This window comes from Nuphar pumila, chromosome 11 (genome assembly GCF_984573655.1).
Source record: "Nuphar pumila chromosome 11, dmNupPumi1.hap1.1, whole genome shotgun sequence".
NCBI lineage: Eukaryota > Viridiplantae > Streptophyta > Magnoliopsida > Nymphaeales > Nymphaeaceae > Nuphar > Nuphar pumila.
In genome coordinates, this window is record NC_143259.1 from 118943043 (window position 1) to 118965450 (window position 22408).

The 22408-nt window shown below is 36.3% G+C and overlaps 1 protein-coding gene across 1 annotated transcript in view; it reads right to left on the reverse strand.

Annotated features, from left to right (window-relative positions):
* Positions 1-15248, reverse strand: part of LOC149823124 (protein EXPORTIN 1A-like) — a 94743-nt gene extending 79495 nt beyond the window's left edge. The window contains exons 1-13 of the mRNA XM_089981441.1: positions 14923-15248; positions 12852-12980; positions 12288-12479; positions 12058-12129; positions 11682-11789; positions 11434-11516; positions 11131-11269; positions 10953-11021; positions 10754-10831; positions 10481-10543; positions 10286-10330; positions 9906-10013; positions 9695-9793 (exon numbers count right to left, since the gene is read on the reverse strand). Coding sequence (XP_089837567.1) covers positions 9695-9793; positions 9906-10013; positions 10286-10330; positions 10481-10543; positions 10754-10831; positions 10953-11021; positions 11131-11269; positions 11434-11516; positions 11682-11789; positions 12058-12129; positions 12288-12479; positions 12852-12980; positions 14923-15018 — 1281 coding nt within the window. The 5' untranslated portion in view covers positions 15019-15248. The remainder of the gene's footprint in view (positions 1-9694; positions 9794-9905; positions 10014-10285; positions 10331-10480; positions 10544-10753; positions 10832-10952; positions 11022-11130; positions 11270-11433; positions 11517-11681; positions 11790-12057; positions 12130-12287; positions 12480-12851; positions 12981-14922) is intronic.
* Positions 15249-22408: the final 7160 nt, after the last annotated feature.

Here is a 22408-nt window from a genome sequence, read left to right on the forward strand (position 1 = left end):
TCCAACACAGAATGGAAGAGCTGAGAGGAAACGTGGTCACATTGTTAATACAGTTGTAACCATGATGAATTTGGCTTGATTGCATATGTATTTGTGGACAGAAGTAGTTCACATAGCTATTTCTCTGATTAATTTGGCTACCATCTAAGGCACCGGATGGTAAAATTCCATTTCATCTGCTTTATGACAAACATGTTCGTTACACTTGGCAAGAAAATATTTGGTTGCTAGTGGCTTGTGCACGTAGATAAACTCTTGAGAAATAAGCTTCAACCAAAGGCACTGGCTTGCTTTTTTGTTGCCTATTCACACTAATATAAAAGATGTCAATGTTTGATCCCATAACCAAGAAAATTCACATCTCTCAAGATATGTCATTTTTTTATAATATTCTTGATGATAGGATTTACAGTTCCTCCCCTTGACTTGGTTCAATGGGATCCTTTTGGCCCGACTGTATCCACCAGTGCTTGCCATCTTTGTCAGCATCAAATGTTGACAGCAATCAACCCAATCAACCTGAAATGAACGGCAGAAATTTTTTCTGTGAAGAGTCCCAAATCAATTAGGTTCTACTGTCTCTTCCGCACCATCACATCCTTTTCCTTCCTTTCCTCAAACATTATATTAAAAGGAAAGCTTTGAGTGGTTCAAGTCATAAAGAAATTAGTGAAATACATGGAGCAAATATGCAATCTAATCCTTTGATTCAGCATCAATATGTTGTCCAAGAGAATAATTCAAAGGCAACTACCAATGCAGATTTGGTTTCTATACCTTAACAGGTCTTAAGAAATCTGCAAGCTCTGGGTTTTCACTGCAACCTCGCAAGTAGAGGAGCCAAAGAATTTTCAGCCAGCATGTAACCCTTCATAACAGGCTGAGGTGATGAATAAGGAGATGAGTGTCTTCCATAAGTGTGACATATGAGATTATGTGGACCACGCATTTAAGAAGAATGCAGACAAGTGTAGATGGGTATATAAAGTAACATAGAAGACTGATGAAAGCATGGAACAGTTCAAGGCTCGTCTAGTGACCAAAGGACATATTCAGGAGCACGGACAAATAGCTGGTATGACTAACCACAAGAATTATTTTGGCACTTGCAGTAAGGCTTTGTTGGAACATTTAAGGTTGTTCGTATCGTGCCATATCGTATGATAAGTATTGTTACTTTTGACACTTACGATATGATACAGGATGTATCGTACGATACACCTTCAATGCACTTTAAAAAGGCCGAAAATTAATTTTTTTCGTTTTGGGTTTTATATATACCTTTTGAGGGCCAACTTCTTCATTTGTCTAGAGGCCATTAGAAGTGCATTTCCACTGTTTTTTTCACCTATACAAGTGAGTTAAGGTAAAAAAATGCATTTCCACCATTTTTTCCATTCAAAAAAATGGGTTAACATAAAAAAATATATATTATGAATAAAATTACAAAGCTACTCAAGGTAGAAATCAGGCTCCACACTCTAACAAAGATGGCATTAGATGATCCGGCATGGCAATGGAGCACTCAAGTAATGAGTGGAAACCGATTGAAAATCAAGTGCAACTATTGCCATAATATTTTTGTTTATGTAGTATGAAAGTATGAGTCTTGTGGCATGTTCTTAATTGCAAGATATTTAATATTTTGCATTGTTATTGTGAGATAGTTGATGTTTGATGATGCCTTATCTAGCCCATAGAGACAGAAATGTTTCATATGTGATTTTATGGTCGTATTTTGTGCAATTCATCATTATTTCATGTGATATGATTCTTTTAGAATTTTATTTCTCAGCCTTTCACCAGAAACAAGCCCGCAATTATGTGCTCAATTTGTACTAAAGCTAACAAGTGAAGACCAATTTCCACACTATTCACTAACTTTTAGTGTCAAACGAAGTCATTTACTATAACAGCAACCCAAAAAATAATAATTTGTTGGTATTACAGTACACCATACAAGAACTTCTGATCAACTTGCACTGATGCCAAAACATATTCATGAAAGGTATGTCTCAAGTTTTTGAATTTTTTTATTAAAAATTTAAGATACATTTATGATATGATATGGTGTTACTATTGGCCCGACCGGGGTAACGATGTGCTACTTACAACCTTGCATTTATCAACTATAAAAAAACACCTTCTTGCACATCGACCTTTAACAACCACCAAGTTATTTCCAAGGTGATTCAGCAACAAAAGGTCTACCTCAGTAAGGCAACTTATGGTCTAAAGCAGGACTTATGATCATGGTTTGACACTTTCAGCTGGGCAATTAAAGAATTTGTGTTCGAGTTATATCACTAGGAGCAATAACTGCAGAAATTTTAACTGACAAATTTTTTCATGATCTTTTCCATATGATCGATCTTGGAATGCTTTGGTACCTTCTTGGGCTTGAAGTAGACAAGAGAAAAAGCTTTTTGTCATTAGCTCAGCATAAGTATGTGCCTGAATTGCTTGAACATTCAGGTATGCTTGAGTACAAGCCTATTCTTAAACTTTTTGTGTTATACATATATTTATGTGGCAAATGTAAACATGATAATTTTATTGTAACTTCATGAAAAATATACAAGTATTGTCAGTGGTCTGTGACTCTGTGCCATTTAACCTTCACTGAGCCAGAATACCAGATATTGTATTTACAATTAACCAAGTGATGCAGTTTATGCATACTCCAAGATATAGTCACAGGGACACGCTATTTTGGTGGCATGTCCCTGGTGACACGAGTGGACATAGACACTGACATGTGCAGAAAATAATATAATAATATCTTAATGTTTTTTAATATTTTTAAGTATTATTTCAATAAAAATGTATTTTATAATATTAAAAATAAAAATATTTTTTATTGTTTAAAAAATAAAAAAACTCTGTGTCCTCATGTCCTCTTTTCTAAAAAAAAGAGCTTCTGAGTTGAACCAGTGTCATGGTCCCCGTGTCCACATGTCTTTGTGACATAAGTCACATGGAAGTGGTGAAGGAAATTATGCATTAAATAAAGCAGACCGCTATGGACAGTCTAATGTATAGGAATGTTCCTAATGATAGATATGGTCCACTCGCAGTTGCAGCATACTCCGAAAAAAATTGGGCAGGTGATCCTACTACAAGAAGGTCAATAACGGGATCTACGTAGTAAAAAGCCCTGACTAGGCACCGACTAGTCTGCCTAGTCGGTCTAAGCATAAGTAAAATGCCTAGGCTTTGCAATTCCTAGCTGGGTACCTTACCGCCTAGGCACAAGGGCAGTTTAGTTATTTAGTATTCATATTATATATATTGTCATTTTTTTGTATATATATTGTTGAAGAATATATGAGATGCACCGAACCCTAGGTAGAGAGAGAGAGAGACGGCTGTTTAGAAAAGGAGAACTCGTTCATCTAATATTAGGGCTACTCTCTATGTTAAATAGAGAGATGCCAAAAAGGAGAAATTACATATAAGTCCCTCATTAACTTAAAATTTCAAATAACCTCTAATCTAAGAAAACTTAAACTTGAAACCTCTTACTCTCAACACTCCCCCTCAAGCTGGAGCATAGATATCAATCATGCTCAGCTTGTCACAACATTTTGAGAAATTTGGTCTAGTAAGAGGCTTTGTAAACATATCTGCAACTTGGTCCTCCGACTTTAGATATTTGGTAGAGATATGACCAGCTTGAACCATATCTCTTACATAGTGACAATCAACCTCAAAGTGCTTTGTTCTCTCATGAAAGACAGGATTGTTCGCTATATATGTGTTAACCTTGTTATCACACATCATGGTCATAAGAGAGGAAACCTTCACCTGAAGATCATGAAGAACAGTACGAACCCACATCAATTCAGCAGTTGTTTGGGCCATAGCCCTATATTCTGATTCTGCACTCGATCTAGAAACCACATTTTGCTTCTTACTTCTCCATGAAATCATGGTTGTCTCCCAGAAACACAGAATCCTGTGGTAGATTTTCTATCCACTATAGATCCTGCATAGTCAGCATCAAAATAGGCCACAATCTCCAAATTACCACTTTTCCTGAACAATAACCCTTTTCCAGGAGAAGATTTTAAATACGTGAGAATCATTATAGTTGCATTCCAGTGTACCTCAGTTGGTTTGTCCATAAACTGGCTAACTTTGCTTACTGCTAAAGCAATATCCGGCCTGGTAACAGTTACATACAGTAGCTTCCCTGCTAGTGAGCGATAGCTTTTGCTATCAACCGGTTTTGACCCTTCTTCAAACAACTGAACTTTATGGTCCATGGGAATATTTGTTGGTTTAGCTCCCAACATTTCCGTTTTCTTTAATAAGTCAAGAACATACTTCCGTTGAGACAAAACCATCCATTCACGGTTCCTGGCAACTTCTATACCCAGAAAGTATTTGAGTGAACCAAGGTCTTTTGTAACAAAGTGTTTTTGAAGATGAGCCTTAGTGGCTTCAATATTTTCCACATCGTCTCCTGTAAGAATGATGTCATCCACATATACCACCATAACAACTATGTCTGAGTTAGTTTTCTTGATAAATAGTGTATGATCTGCCGCTGACCTGTTGAAGTCAAAGCGTGACATCACTTCAAACAGCTTTTGAAACCATGCACGAGGGCTTTGTTTCAAGCCATAAATTGCTTTTTTCAATCTACACACCTTCTGACACTTCCCCCTCAACCTCGAAACCTGGAGGTTGTTGCATGAAAACAGTCTCAGATAGATTCTCATATAGAAACGCATTCTTCACATCTAATTGACATAAGCTCCAACCATGATGAACAGCTATTGAGAGAACAAGACGAATGGTGCTCATTCGTGCAACAAGAGAAAAGGCTTCAAAGAAATCAATACCATATGTCTGAGTATATCCTTTTGCTACTAATCTGGCCTTGTACCTTTCGATAGATCCATCTGATTTGTACTTTATTATATATACCCATTTGCATCCAACAATGTCAGCATCTATTGGGGGATCAACTAAATCCCATGTATGTTGAGACACTAAAGCATCCATTTCTTCTTGCATAGCCAGCTTCCAGCGGTTATCTAGCTCTGCCTGGTGATAGTTCAGAGGAATCGTTTCAGCAGATAGGGCTGAAATAAAAAAATTCATCTAATTTCCAATTCTGACATCGGAGACAAAATGAGATATGGGATATAAGGTACATTGTCGTGTCCCCTTGCGTAGAGCAATTGGACTGTTATCATCATCATGAAGATCACTGTTGTCAGTAGTACTTACCTCATGAGAAGAAGATGGTGGAGGCACAGGCAGATGTGGAGCTCTACGTATATATACCAATGGAGGATTATTAAATCGTGAAGAGGATGAAGTTTGGTTAGGTACCAAGGGCACAGATTCCAAAGGAAAAGGAGGTATAGGTAAGGGAAAAGGGTCAGCTGGACCAACCTGCAGCGGGAAACCGGAACTAGAGAAATATGGAGTGGATTCCAAGAAAGATACATCCGCACTGACATACTCGCGGCGAGAAATAGGATCATAACATCGATATCCCTTTTGATTTTTTGGATAACCTATAAATATGCATTTTGTAGCTTGAGCAGATAATTTATCACGGTCAAGACCAAGTTTGTGTACAAAACAAACACATCCAAATATTTTTGGTGAGAAAGAGAAGAGTGGGGCATTAGGTTTTAGGATATGTAATGGAATTTGATCACCCACAGAAGATGAAGGCATGCGGTTGATCAGATAACAAGCAGTGGTAATCGCATCACCCCAATATAACGCAGGAACATTGGATTGAATCATAATGGTCCTGCCACCATCAAGCAGGTGCCGATGTCTTCGCTCAGCCACCCCATTTTGTTGCGATGAATAGGCACAGGAAGTTTGGGTGAATGTCATGATCTTGGTAAAATTGTAACAGAAGTTTTGATTTAAACTCAAGAGCATTATCAGTGCGAACAATCTTGACAATAGATTCAAACTGAGTTTTTATTTCAAGAATTAAGGATTTGATAATACTTGGAACTTCAAATCGTTCCTTTATTAAAAACACCCATGACAACTTAGATAAGTCATCAACAATAACAAGATAATATCGACACTGAGTCCTAGTAGGAATCTTACTAGGACCTCATACATTTGCATGAAGAAGTTCAAAGACTTTATGACTAGACTGACTCTAACTTGAAGGGAACGAACTTCGATGATGCTTGCCCAACTGACATGCTTCACACTGAAATGATATAGTGGAAGGAATTTGAGGAAAGACAGAACGAAGCTTTGACAATGAAGGAGACCAAGACGCCGATGCCACTGAACAGGACTGAATGAGTGTTCCACTGCCGCATGAACAATCCTCACTGGATGATGTAGGTAGTAGACTCCATTTTCTTCATAGCCTCCACTAATCTTCTTCCCCGTCAGCAAATCCTGAAAATGACAACCCATTGGATCAAATATTACTCTACAGTTTTGTTCTTTTATAAGACAGCTAACAAAGAGTAAACTTTGAGGAAAGTTGGGAGCATGAAGAACATTTTTCAACTGTAAGGAGGAGGATATAGAAATGTTTCCCTGACCAACAACCGGTGAGGAACTCCCATCGGCTAATGAGACTCCTCGATGAACAGTAGTGTCCTTTAGATCTGAAAAAACAAGCGAATTTCCACACAAGTGTCTGGATGCACCAGAGTCAATAATCCACTTAGTGTCATTTGGAGGAAGATGATTCCCTGTTGAGTAGGCAACACCGGTTGCAGGAGGGGCGGAGCTCAAGGGGCGAAGAGCTATCAGCTCATCATATTCAGCTCAACTGAGGGTGATACTGTCACTTGCAGAGATATTATCATGTACATTTGTTGCCTCTAGTGTAGTTACATTTGCTTTAGGAGCATATGGCTTTGATGAAGAAGTGGTTGGCCGACCATGCTTATCCCAGCAACGATCTTCTAGATGTCCAGATTTTCCACAGAATGTACATTGAAGCTTTTCTCTGCCTCTCATACCTCGTCCACGACCTCATCCACGACCTCGTCCACGACCTCGTCCTCTGATATTCTGAAGATTTCCACGCCCATAACCAGAGGAGACAACTAGAGCAAATGACTGAGTCACAGGCTGAGATTGTGGAAGAGATATCGCAAGTCTACTCAGACGATTATATGCATCGGCAAGAGTAGGTACATCTGATCTAGTCAACATTTGGACTTTTGCAACAGAGAATTCTGAGGATAGACTTGTAAGAAACCGAGCAACCATAGTCTGTTCTTGATGATCCTTTTGCTTCGAGCAACAAAGAGGCCTGTGAGCATTGAGTCTTTCAAACGCAGCCTTGACGGAGGCATAATACTGGGTCAAGGTCTGATCTCCCTGCTGTAAATTATATATCTCATGTTCAACTTGCAGGATACGACTCACATTAGTCTCTTGTGAGTACGTATCTCGAAGATTGTCCCACATCTGTTTGGCTGTATTATAGTAAATTAAACCATCTGTAATATGGGGTTCAACACTGTTCATGATCCATGACATAACTATGTCATTATCTTCATCCCAAGTAACATATTTTCCCACTTTTTCAGTGGGTTTGTCTTCCAACAAAATATGTTTTCTACGATGTCCAGATACCGACATCATAAAAGTTTTGGACCACCTGGCATAGTTAGTTTCATTCAACTTTACAGAAGAGCCGTACGAGAAGGGATTGGCAAAAGCCTTATACTCCCCAATATATTCAATTTTGGAATCACATTTCAAAGTTTCAGCCATACTGAAGATTTAATACTATTTCAGCTGCAAAAAAAAATTCACCCACTTGAACAACAAATTTTAGAATCACGCATCAACCAATATGACAACCAGCAGTTGTACCCAACACAGAATGCCACGACAGTCATGAACAGTAGCCCATAAACAGGGATATTTTCCAACACAGCAGGGAATCACGCCTGTTGGCCAACACAGAAACCCACCACAGCAGAAAAACTTTCACATAAACAGGGATATTTTCCAACACAGCAGGGAATCACGCCTGCTGCCCAACACAGAATCCCACGACAGCAGAAAAACTTTCACATAAACAGGGATATTTTCCAACACAACAGGGAATCACGCCTGCTGCCCAACACAGAATCCCACGACAACAGAATAACTTTCACATAAACAGGATATTTTTCAACACAGCAGAGACTCACGCCTGCTGCTTCCACGACATGAACACAATTGATACTAACATGCTTCTTTCACAGCATAAAAAAATCACGACACAACAGGGAATCACGACTGCTGAAATCATATTGACAGGTGATGTAAATCACGACAGTTGCTGCTCCCAGACAAATAAAGCATGACAGCCAAAAAGAGGAATCTCATTTCTTCAGGGGACACGAAAAAAAAATCACGACAGCAGCACATCTCGAGCTCGATCACAAATAGCAGCATATAAAAAGAGATTTTCGCTGCTCCCAAACCCAAAAATCACGGCAGCTGGTTCCAATATTTTTCTCGTTGGTGTAGATCGATTGCAGATTGATCACAATCGATCACGCTCCCGAGATCAGTGCTCTGATACCATGTTGAAGAATATATGAGATGCATCGAACCCTAGGTAGAGAGAGAGAGAGAGACGGTTGTTTAGAAAAGGAGAACTCGTTCATCTAATATTAGGGCTACTATCTATGTTAAATAGAGAGATGCCAAAAAGGAGAAATTACATATAAGTCCCTCATTAACTTAAAATTTCAAATAACCTCTAATCTAAGAAAACTTAAACTTGAAACCTCTTACTCTCAACATATATAATTATATATATATATATATATGTGTGTGTGTTTGTGTGATTTGTTCTGTGAAATCATGGAAACATGCTTAGTTATTATATTTATATATGTGTGTGCGTGTGCGCGTGCTACTTTGCTTTTGGGATTTTTTCTGTGAGACATTGAAAGCATGCACAATTAATTTTAATTGATTATTTTATATATAAATATATATATGTGTGTGTGTGTTACTTTGTTTCTAATGAATTTTTCTATAAAAGCCTGAAAAAATGTTTAGCATTATAAATTATGTAATATGTTATTTATATATGTATGTATTGTTGTGCTTCTGTGAAAGGTTGAAAGCATATTTTGTTGATTATAGTTATGAATAAATGAATATATATATATATATATATTATATGTGTACAATTATATATGTATATTCTGGTTATGTATATTAATATATTTTATGAAAGCATGTGTAATTTTGTACTTGTGTAATGAAATCATCTTATTAGTAAAAGAATTAAATATATTTTTATGTATATTTTATGTACTTTTTTATATTTAATTGGGATACCGACTAGTCCCGCCTAGTCCTCGACTAGTCTTTTTAGGGGTCTACCGACTAGGCACTGCCTAGCGCTTTTGACTACATAGAACGGGATATTCTGTATCGTTGGGCTCTACTTTCATTAGGTAGTCAAAATCATAGAACTGTCTCAAGATCTAGGGTCCATGCCACATGAGCAACAACAGGCCCTGGGTGCCCACCCATAACTCCAGGGAACAAACAAGGACCAATCTTTCATGTTGTAACAATGGTCTTAATGGGGAAAAAGTCTAGTCACACTGCAATGGTCAAAGGACTTTGGAATCTGAACCAAAAAAAAGAAAGAAAATTTGCATGTTCACAAACACCAAAGGGCATTAACAGAAACATGATAAAAATACTTCAAGAGTACCTGAAGCCCCATCATGCTTGCAGAAATTGATGGATTGTCTACACTGTGATGTGCTTCAAAAAGCTCAAAGACCAATGAATTCCAATAATCTAGGCAAACCTATATGTCCATATTAAGAAATGGAAGAGAACTTCCATCAACCAAAACATCAAGTACAAATAATAAACATCCAAAACACCAATTACAGGTTAGAACATAACATCAGCCATACCTTGAACACCTCAGTGTCATCAACGTAAGAGACTCCAATTAAATATTCGAGACCCATAAGAAGAGCAGATCGATTCTCAGGAGTAGTTTCAAGAATTCGAATACGAAACTGCACCAGAAAATTTTATTTTCAGGTGGTGGAAAACCCACTCAAATCCATGATATAACTTTATTCCACATTGAGAATATAAAACAATAGCCTACAACCGATGTAGGTATGCAGTTCTCAGGCACAAACAAGACCATGATAAGTGATTAAAAAACCACAAAATACCAATAACCATCACACTCGATCTTATTCAAAGTGAATTTCTGTATGTAGGAATATCTGTGAAGAATCATCTCAACCAAGAGTGCCACCACCAAGCAAAAAGACCTTGCCTTGAAAAAAGAAGTAAAGAAAAGAGCCAGATTTTGAATAAATGCCTGCATAGGAACAAAAACACATATATGCATCAGCAGCTGTTGCTTCAAGAAACAACCAGATCCTACGGACATCCTAATGGCATGCTTGCTAAGTGAACAATCTTTTGGAAGCATCCCCATAACAAAGGGAAAAGATGAAATCAAGGTTACCTGCTCCTCACTGGAACCACTAACATATGTTTGTGGTATATTTGTTCCTGGTGGGAGAATTATCTACAGATTATAACATAATTAAACTTCAAACCATATGAAAAACCTTTCACAACGTAAAAAACTTTTTAGCACAGCTATGGGGATTTGTGTCAACCAAGGCATAAGCAACACAGCAGACAATACAAATATGGAATACAAAAATAACCAAAAACATAGCCCAATAGCAATTCTTTTCAGTATTAGAACACCACATATAAACAGCTCCAGTACCTGCAATTGTACCATAAAAACAGTATACATGGTGATGTACTGACAGTAATAGAAATCTCCAAATTGAAGGGCAGCCACCTAGAAGAAAGGAGCATACAGCTAAATGAAGGCCACCTCAAAAGATTTCTGAGCTTAAATATCTTACAAACAGCCAAAAACAAAACCTGCATATAGGATCATGAGGACTTAAAATCTGTACCTCTATTAAACATTGCAGAGTTAAGTTTCTGTATGATACAACTGGAAAAAATTTCAAGAGTGTCTCCAGCTATTCTCCCATGGAAACAACCAAAAATCAGGTAAGTGTAGCCTTACAGGTAAGCCCTCACCAAACCATAAAATACTGGAAATGCTCACCAAGCTGCTAAAAAACTAACCAGTGGAGACTCAAAAATATAACCCAGAGGTATCCAAGATAGGAACGCATGAAGTGTTGCTAGTGTTGCCCTTATGAGTTCCGTTCTTTGGGACATGGACAATACATATAAGCATAGCTCGTGTATAAGTTGAAACTCACTGTGACAAGACCAACAGAAATTATCACATTGGATGTTGTTTCAACCAAACAAAATGAATGCAACGATATATGAAAAGGTATAAAGGTTTTTGGCTTTAAAAATTTTGAAATAATAAAGAAAATAATAAGCAAAACTTGTCATAAAGGACTTTGTTTATGGCACCTGTTCAACGATTGTTTTAATTCTTTGATCTTTTGCTGTGTCATCTCCCCTCTGGAAAAATCAAAAACCTCCTCACTCAAAAGCTGATAGCAAAAGGCACGTGTCAGGCCAAACATCATAGCCAGACCATATCAAGCAAACAACAAATGTCACTGTTTAGTTCTAGACTATCTTTTCCTGTTTGGAGTTGCAGTGGAAGACTAAAGAAGCTGGTGAATAAAAAATAATTTCATAATATCAGATGTTACCTTTAAAATAGCCATGCAATTCTCACATATTGTTTCACTGCTCTTCGCAGCTGAAACAAGATCAGAAATAAATGATGGCCATCTAACAGGCCATTCATGTTTCAAGACCTGCAATACACAATAACAATTTTGGAATTCAAATCACTGTACTGTCAACTGGAGGAGATATTTGTGAAATTCATGAAGACATAATACTGAGAGGCTAGCATTATTTGACAGACTACATGCTAAGTTTCACATTATTTTCTTTGTCTGCCGAGTGTATGTGTGTGTGCATCAGTACAAAAAATTGCAAACAGGCTAATGAGCGAAATTCCAGCAGAAAGCCACTGTAAAGGAAAATGAATACAAAACACTAAAAAGATCAAAATCTTACCTGAACAAGTATAATGTTCAATTTATTGACATATAGCCTTTCCCGCCTAAAAGAGATCTCATTACTTGAGAGCTATTTTAAGATACACAACATTGAAAAGAGAAAACATAAGCCTAGGAAGCAAGGAATACATAAGGAAATTACCAAACTAACGCAATTAACTATTATGCAATACAGGAGGTGCACTAAAAATATTTTCAACAGCAAAAAGAAAGAATTTCATGACTTACTTGAACAATAAGATCCGAAATATAATTTTTTATCCCATCTCGTTGTTCAACAGGCAATGCATTCCACCGATATTTAATGACACCTTCCAAGACCTGTATATTAAGGAAAAGCAAATTCTTCTCCAAATTCAAAAACTTGACAACCTTTATGACAAATGAGGATACGAGCAATAAGCAAGTTAAGCTTTTTTCCTTGCTCTCTCCTTAATAAGCAAACTAAGAAAGCAGGTGACATGAATCAAGTGCATACAATCTTCTAGATGACAAGTTTCCGAAACTTCATAAAAGATTTTATAGAAATAGAACTCACTGAGTCAGAATTTCTTGAGAAAAGAATGAAAAAGGCATGTCTGCCCACACCATTCAAAACACAAAGTTGCCTTGGGCTGCAAGATGCATGATGAAATAAGATACAAGCCCTTCCAATTCACATGGACAATGACCTCAACCAAATAAATGTTCATAAAAGGCAGCAGTTGAGATTTTTCATGAAGCAAATCATAAAATCCTGACTTAGATGATCCTAAGCACTAGTTTATGATATGAAATACACCAGCCATGAACAAGATAACTTGCCTGAAGTGCAAAGAATTTGGTATTTAAATTTTGAGAGATTTGCAGAATGTGAACTACTTGCAGCCATGTATCAGGGTTATTCTGCAACTCGCGCAATATCTGATCTGCAGCAGCTCTCTGCCACAGAAACCAGTAGCAAAAATGTCAGTAGCAGGTATCCATGAATAGAAGCATTTTAGAATTAAGATAATCAATAACAAAAACCATTTTCGAGAAGTACCAATGCACATTCTCCCTGATCTCCTTGCAAATGAAAGGAATTTTAAAAAATGCTCATGAAAATAACTATAAATTTTAAAATCATCAGAAAGTAGACATCAGAATCTTGCTTAAATGACAAAAGGGGTAGAGTAGGGTTGTCAGATCTTTGCAAACAAGAAACCATTTGAGTATTTGAGTTTCAATCATCTCACTTTGCATTGCAACAAATGCAGCAAAATACCCACAAATATAACTACGAGAGTTCGGTATTTTATTCTTTTTTTTTTAATGCTGAGATGCGGCAACATTCCATAAAATGACAATGAAGATTTGATGAAGTTTCAACCAACAATGCTTAAAGATAAAACAGACTAGACAATTAACATTCGGCAGAACAAGCATTAGATGAAGAAAAATATAAGCATAGAATTTGTAATTTAAAAGGACCTAGGCACTCTAAGAAGTTGTGAACAAATTTGTGGCCAAGTCCAAAGCAAATGGGTTTGATTTAGTTTAAAAAAAAGTAAATAAAGAAAAATGAATAGGTACGATTATTGCATGATAGCTAAGCATTGACACTGTAGAAGTGGGAGCACAATAACACAGTGAAGGTCACGTATATAATCTTCAGAGAGAGAGAGTACACATATTTGGTCATTTAGATCAAACTAATGTCCACTAATCAAAATCAAGAAGTAGCATAATCATGTTTTCTAGATCAGCTATGCGGAGCATATAGTTGTGAAATATATTATTTACACTACAGCACAACACATTAACACAAATGACCACACTTTTCCATGTATATCTTTTAACCTCCTTGATGTTCAAAAGTTACCAGCAATAGTGTCAACATTAGAGTTTATAAACCAGAATTATGCACATTGGCCACTTCAGCATAACTGAATAACAAGGAATCCTAGATGTTTGCATTAAAATACCCATCAAATTGAAATTTGTGCTTTCAATTTGATAGGATGGAAATAAAGAGTATAGTATTCTACGAAATTTCGTTCCCAAAAAGTTTTCTGCTTCACTAGAAAACCTTTCAGTATCATCATCTTTATTTGTTCTCCAATTGAAATAATTTCATGAGAAAATCATTCAGTATAACCATGTAATCTCATGATAATGTCAGATTACGTTTTGGTAATGTTCTGAAAATATTCTAATGTCTTTCAGATGCAATTTTACAATACTTAGAAAAATAAATGATGACCTCTTCCACAAACATTGGTGATATCTGTGACATACTGAAGGTTCTATGAAACTTCAAGCTCTCTTTTTTCAGCAAAATCAAACATTTACCACTGCAAAATGCAGGTTTCCCTATGATGAGGTTTGTAGACAAATGCATTAAGCTGGTATACTTCTGTGCATTTCTCTCTCTTTTTCCCGGTCTCCTCTCGTTCATGACGCATGACCTTCCACAAGGTTTCTCTTCTCAATGAAAACTCTGAACACTACGAACAAAAAGTATATGGTTTTCTTCTTCAATTACTTTATGGTAATTTTGCTTATTTCTTTCAATTGATATAGGATGTTCTTTTTTTTCCCGTGTGGTTGTTTTTTCTTCACGCATTCATGCTTATGTTTGTTTGTTTTTATATCTACACGGAGGAACCACCCCCAGGAACAGAGACCAAGCCGCGCTGGCTTTGCCTGCCGTACTTACCGTCGCTGTCCTGGCAGCTTAAAACTCTGTGGGCTTACCCCATGCCCCCATGGAGAATACGCCCATACATGGACACCACAACAACACATCGCCTAGGGTTATAGAAAAGCCCTAAATTTTCCACGAAAAAAGAAAAAGGAGGCATCTATCATCGAGGAATGAGTGAAAAAAAAACAGGCGTACCTCCTCCTTAGATCCCGTGCCGTAGAAAGCAGCGACGGTGGCGTCCAGGAGCGAGACGTCGATAGGTTGACTGAGGTCTCTGAGCTTTTCCGCCATGGTGAAGGAAGCTCCAAACCCTGGAGGCACTGCAGGGAGAGAGGCCAGGAGGGACACAACACCCTCCGCCAACAAAGGAAGCAGGTTATATGTTCCCCCGAAAAACACACTGTAGCAAACGTTCCGTGTTCACGGAATTCGAAAGAGCGCCACTATATAAGCTATCCCAATCTACACTTTGGAAGCCTTTGGCTGGAATTTATTACTAAGAAAATTAACATGAACATAACAAATGCATTCAAAACACGAAGAGCATTATATTAGGGTTGAATGACAAAAAGAGAAAAGAATGGTGAACTATTTTGCACTAACTGTCGTAGGCACACGATTTATGATATAGACGGTTGGGTGGAATGTTTGTCTACAAACTAATAGGAAGATTACTATCATGCATCATGTTTATAGCCGTTTCAACAATATGTCTATGTTTTCTCTCAGCAACCCCATTTTGTTGTGGTGTATGTGGATAAGACACTCTATACTTTATTCCATTACTTTTAGAGAAAATCAGTAAAATCCTTTGATGTATACTCACCACCTCCATCACAATAAAAATGCATAATATTGATAGAGAAATGGTTTCGAATAAAGGTATGAAAGTTGCAAAATATGGAAAAAGTTTTAGACTTATGCTTCATAAAGAATATTCAAGTATAACGAGAGTAGCTGTCAATAAAGATGAGATAATATCTGCTGCCAGAAGAAGAGCATACGGGTGCAGGACCCCAAACATTTGAATAAACAATTTCAAAGGATCTTGAAGCTCTTTTATTTAGAAAATCAAAAGGAAGTGCATGACTATTACGCATCAGACAACTGGGACACTTTTTATTACTAATCTCAAGAGTTAAACTTGATTTAGGAATTAATTTGCTTGATACAAGTTTCTCAATAAAAGAATAACTGTAATGACTAAGACGATCATGCCAAAGACTTGGCTTATTACATTTGGAAAGAATAAAAATAGACTTAGGACCTGACTTAGATGACTCAAACTGAAAAAACTTAGACTTCAATAAGGGCTTCAAGACTGAACTGGTACGCGCAAATGGATCTTCTTTGAAGATGTACATATTTCCTTTTCGCTCCCCTTCAGCGAATGTTTCTCTCGTTTGAAGATCCTTGACATACACAGAAGATGGAGTAAATTCAACATAAGAATGTGTATCATCAATAAGTTTAGACACAGAGATGATGTTCTTTTTTATATTAGGAGCATGAACAACATTTGACAAATTGAGAGACGATTTTGACAGAGGAATGATTGCATTACCAATGTGAGAAATGTGATGGTGACATCCATCTCCAGTAACAATATTATTTTTACCAAAGTAAGGAACCGAGTTTGAAAGTTTACCAACATTGCTTGTAACATGGGTCGCAGATCCTGAATCAACATACCATGATCTTTGATCATTTTGTTTCAAGTGTAACACAGACAATGCTGCCAACAAATGTTTTTTCACCTCCCCATCAGACTTGGTAACATTATTTTCCTTCTTGCCGGAAGCATATCAAGTCATGCTGAACATGAGCGTTTTTGCTCATGCTGACATCGTGGTCGTCTGTTTTCATTTTGGATGAATGCCGCGTGATTTTGTTGACTTTTGAGCTTTTTAAAATGCAAATCAGATGGCCATGATGTCAGCATGAGCAAAAAATGCTCATGTTCAACATGACCCGATCTGCTTTCAAGCATGGAGGCATCACTTAGCGTAGGGGTATGGTGCGATTGCAAAGACTTAAGTATTCTTTCCCATTATTTCTACGATGAAATAATGAATTAAGAAAAGAACACAAATGTCTTTCATCTAAAAAAATAAAACAACTATTCAATTCGAGATCCTCCATCTAGAAAAGTGAAACACTGATTCTAGAAAAGGACAAAAATATCTTTCATAAAAAAAATGAAGGATGATGTTAACTCTTCAAAGTCCAAACATTTCATTTTTGCCCTATGCAGTAAACGTTTGCATCATCTGCTGTAACAGGAACTTCCTCTAACAATGTACCATTTGTCATCGTCTGTTGTCGTCGAAGCACATTTTATCATCGTCTGCTATCGTCAGAGCATTCTTTGTCGTCATCTGCGCAATGGGAGCATCGTTGTCACCATCGACTACATCTACCTTTTGGGTATTTCTCTTTCACTATCAGATTACCAAAACTCATGGCATTTCAGTGAGTTTTGTTTAAAGTTTTGTTATGTATACAAATCGATTTGTAAATCGAAATGTTAAATCTTATAAGTAGTTGCATTATTCATGCTAAATAACACCTATTTTCATACTGAAACAAATCAATTTATACTTATCCACCTTCTGAGTGTTGAAAAAGTTAGCATGATTTGGTCTTATGAAGGTCAAACATTACGACGATATGTACTTGTGAAGGCTAAATTTCTACAATGATTTATACATTTGAATGCAACAATGATTTATACATTTAATGTAGTAGTGATTTGTACGATCGATGCAACAACAATCTATATGTTTGAAGCAGTAGTGATGTGTATTTATGATTTATGAAGTTACCACGATTTGTTCTTAAGTTTGCTAAATCATACAATAATGTTTACTTATGAAGCTCAAGCGTTACAACGATATGTACTTATGAAGGTTGTGATTTCTACAACCATTTGTAAGTTTGAAGCAACAACGATTTATATATTTAAAGCAGTAGCGATGTATATTTATGAAGTTACCTCAATTTGTACTTAAGTTTGCTAAATCTTACAATGATGTTTACTTATGAAGTCAAATATTGTGACGATTTATAATGTTGGTGATTGTTTAATGAATGAGATAATTTGTAATATTATATACTTGGGAAGGCGGTTGTAACATATAATAATGTGGTTAAATTTATGTGTTGTGCAGGTTAGCAATGACTAAAGCTCGTAAGACAAGAAAGCCCCCACCGTTCGATGGGATGACTATTGGAGAAATTATCTGTCAGTCCCATATATATAAGCGTTATGAAAGGTACCAAAATATAATAAAGATTAAGAATGATAAAGACATGGACAAAGCATTAGGATTGTATAATGGGAAGCATTATCCATCAGATATTGAGGCTGGAGAGCAAAGAAAGAAGGATGAGAAAGAACTAAAGATGATGAAGAAGAAGGATGACGAAGAGAAGAAAAAACAAAGGAAAAAGAAGGAGAATGAAAAGCAAAAGAAGAAAAGGCAAATGAAGAAAGAGGAGGAAGAGAGGGAAAGACAAAGGAAGAAGGAGGAGGAGAATGAAGAGTAAGGAGGAGGATAGGGAAATACAAAGAAAGAACAAGGAAAAGGAGAAAGAGAAGGAAAAGCAATTGAAGAAGAAGAAGGAGGAGGAGAAGAGGGAAAGACAAAGAAAGAATAAAAAAGAGAAAGAGAAGGAAAGGCAATTAAAAAAGAATAAGGAGAAGGAGGAAGAAAAGAAAAGGCAAATGATGAAGATGAAAAAAAAAGAAAGAAAAGGTGAATGAAGAGTAAGGAGGAGGATAGGGAAATGCAAAGAAATAATAAGGAAAATGAGAAAGAGAAGGAAAAGCAATTGAAGAAGAAGGAGGAGGAGGAGAAGAGGGAAAGACAAAGAAAGAATAAGAAAGAGAAAGAGAAGGAAAGGCAATTAAAAAAGAATAAGGAGAAGGAGGAAGAAAAGAAAAAGGCAAATGATGAAGATGAAAGAGGACAAGCAAAGGAAGAAGCATCAGGATAAGAAACAAAAGGAAAGACAAAGGAAAGAGAAGGAGAATGAGGACGAGGAAGAGAAGAAAAGGCAAATGAAGGAGAAGGAGGATGAGAAAGAAAATGAAAGGCAAAGGAAGAAGAAGGAGAAGGAGGAGAAGGAAGTTAAGAAAACAAAATTAAAGAAGCAGGAGGAGGAAGAGAAGAAAAGGAAAATAAAAAAGCAAGAGGAGGAAGAGAAGGAAAGGGAAAGGAAAAAAGAAGTAGAAAAGCATAGGAAGGAGGCGGCGGAGTGAAGAAGCAACAAGAAAGGCAGATGAGGATAAAATAATGAATGAGAAACAAGAAAGGCAGAGGAGGGAGGAGGAGCAGTGAATGATGAAGCAACAAGAAAGACATATGATAAAGAGAGGGGATAAAGAAGAGAAAAGTATGACCAAGGTACATAAATGACTCCTGTCTGTCACAATTTATTGTTATAGGTATTATTATGTATAACGATTACTATATATAACGATTACTGTGAATGATTTACTATGATAAGTATTGTTTTTCTAAAGTGATTACTGTAATAATGATTACTATATATAGCGATTATTGTAAACGATTTACTGTGATAGGTATTATTATGTATAGCGATTACTGTGATAGCAATTACTACATATAACGATTACTGTGATAGTGAGTGTGCAATAATAATTATATATAGTGATTATTGTGTATAACGACGTGTAAAAGTACAAATGAGACTAGTTTTGATTTTATATCAATAATATGCTATTTTATGTTACAGAGAGGTCAGAAGAGAAGTAGAGCATCATGTGAAAAGCTCAGAGGGCGGTGTTAGTGGCCTATAGTTTTGTTATGGTATTGACAACTGAGTGAATATCAGAATGATCGATTACGAAATATGCACTTTGGCGGCCTTCTAGATCAACATTATTTTGAAACGTACTAGAACACCATGACCCACCTGGTAAATAAGTGGAATCATAAGATAAATGCATTCCAGTTTGGTTCTTTTGAAATCACCATGACCTTAGAAGATATGGCACAAATTACGGGTCTTAAGTGCCATGAAAGTGTTGTTCTGTTACAGGATTCAAACTATAACACAAGGGACAAGTGCACGGGCCTTGTTGGAATATCGATAGAGGACTGGGGTCAATGTATTTCTGGTGAAAGCAATTCCACATCGATGAAAGTTTCTTCTTTCCGTAATAAATGGGAAGGTCGGTCCGCTATATGTGCATATGAAAGAGCTGACCAAGAGTTGCACAACTTCCTTCTTTATTTTTTTGGACTTACTATATTTTTGGATTTGTCTGGTCTGAGGTTAAGTTACTTGTGGCTGCAGTTCTTGGAAGACTTAAATGAAGTCAACAACTATGCATGGGGTGTTGCTATGCCTGCACACTTGTACAGTCAACTTTTCCGTGCGAATAAGGGTACAAAAATCATTGCAGAGTTTCGGCCATTTGTCCAGGTAATTATTTATTACATATTTGGTAGTTGTAGACTAAGATCACTGAAGGTTATAGTCTTACTAATATATTGATTTTGTAGGCTTGGGTGTGAGAGCATATTGTCGCCTTGCGTCCTCAGTGTGGCCCTGTGATTTGTGGTTTTCCAAAGATCGGTCGGTAGGCTAAAATAAATGTCACGGAGGATAATGCCAAGTTCATTTTAGATGATCTACAATTAAATAAGGTAAATGGTTTAAAATTATTTACAATAGTTTTAGCATTTATCATTCATTAGTATAAATCGTTGAAATGTTTAACATTCTTAAGTAATGATTATTGTAGAATTTTGCATTCCTTAGTACAAATCGTTATTGCATTAACATTCAGTAGTATAAATCGTTCTGATGTTTAGCATTCTTAAGTAATGAGCGTTGCAGGATTTTGTATTTCTTAATACAAATCGTTATCGCTTTAGCATTTAACTTTCATTAGTGTAAATCAATGTAATCTTTAGCATTCTTAAGTAATGATCGTTGCAGGATTTTGTCTTTGTTAGTACAAAGTGTTATCATTTTAGTATTTAGCATTTGTTAATGTAAATCATTGCAATATACAACATTCATTAGTGTAAATCATTTTAATACAAATCACTCATTAATAACAGTCATTGTAATATATGTAGCACTCGTTATTATAAATTATTTTAATATTTAGTATTCATTAGCATGAATAATTATGTCTATACCTAAACCATAATCTCCAATATACTAGTTGTGTGGAGACTGTATATTGATGAGAAGGACGAAGACCAAGAGGTTGTTGTTGAGGCTGTGAGACTGTCTCGCTGCAATATTTGGTTGTTTAGCAAATCTGAAGTTGAGTTGCAGCATGGTAGTCGAGTTCTCCTACAAGCTGGCTTGCGACAGACTACCCTAAAGTAGTCAATGGAAGTGAGAAGAATGATAAATAGTGGTGGGGGTCAGGAACGTGAATTGGCACGAACGCTTCAGGAAACAATTGGATAGTTGGTACAAAGGAGGTGTTCATGCCATAGCATATGATTAGAAAGAACAACAATATGACCCCAACTATTTCAAAAATATTGAGAACCCACACGTCAAAATCTGGAGATTGAGAAGAAGCAACGTAAAAATATTGGGAACCCATGCATCCCTTCTATTCTCCATTATGTCGTCTCTCAGCATAGAAAAAGCATTCATTGTTTCCCTATGGCTACAATAACGATTCCCTCAGTTGCAGTACATGATGAGGAGCGAACATAACTCACAAAAAAGAAAGTAGTCGCTGCCACAAGGTTAGAGATGTTGGAGAGGGAGAATAAGGAGGTACGAAAGCAAGTGAGTAATTTGGAGAGACAAATGCGATCATATTATGGTACACTGGTAGAGATGATTACCAGTGGTTTTAATAAGATTGACGAAACCAAGAGGCCACCAAGGAAAAGAAAGAGATGATTTGTATGTCATAGTCCATCTAAGTCATCAAGTACCACTGAATAAACATTATGTGATTTTTTTTATCTCGATAATTATTTATTGTAATTCTATAATTCTTTGTTATAATCCTATAATTCTATTTTGTAACGTGGTATTCTATAAATGTATAATTCTTTTTTTTAAAAGTGTAACACATAAGTGCCACTGAACAAATCGTTGTAATGTTCGCTCTTTATAAAAAAAATAAAGAAATATTTAGCGTTGTGTACTGCAAAAATTATGATTTGCTTTTACGAGTTGTCTTCCTATCACGATTTACACAATGATTAATAAAAGGTTGAAACGATTTGTATGTATGAAAGCTATGTGCTATCGCGATTTGCTTGATACCGATTGACTTGCAACCAGTTATATTTCTTTGTTGTAACATAACATTTAATAATTATATAGTTCTTTCTATAAGAGATCGCGATTTTTTTTATAGAAGTATTTTATCACAGTCTATAGAGCCGCAAACATAAAGCAGAAATGATTTGTCCTATCTCGATTTGCGTTTATGAGCTTTATTTATATGGACGATATGTTCTATCACGTTAGGTTTAGACTTACTAAGTCTAAAAATCGACACGATATTTAGACTTAGTAAACTATAAATTGACACGATGTTTAGACTTAGTAAACTATAAATCGCGGTAACTTCATAAATACAAATCGACGTGACTTCATAAATACAAATCAACATCATTTACAAAGACAAACAAAGATATATCTTGTCGTAGTAACTTTATAA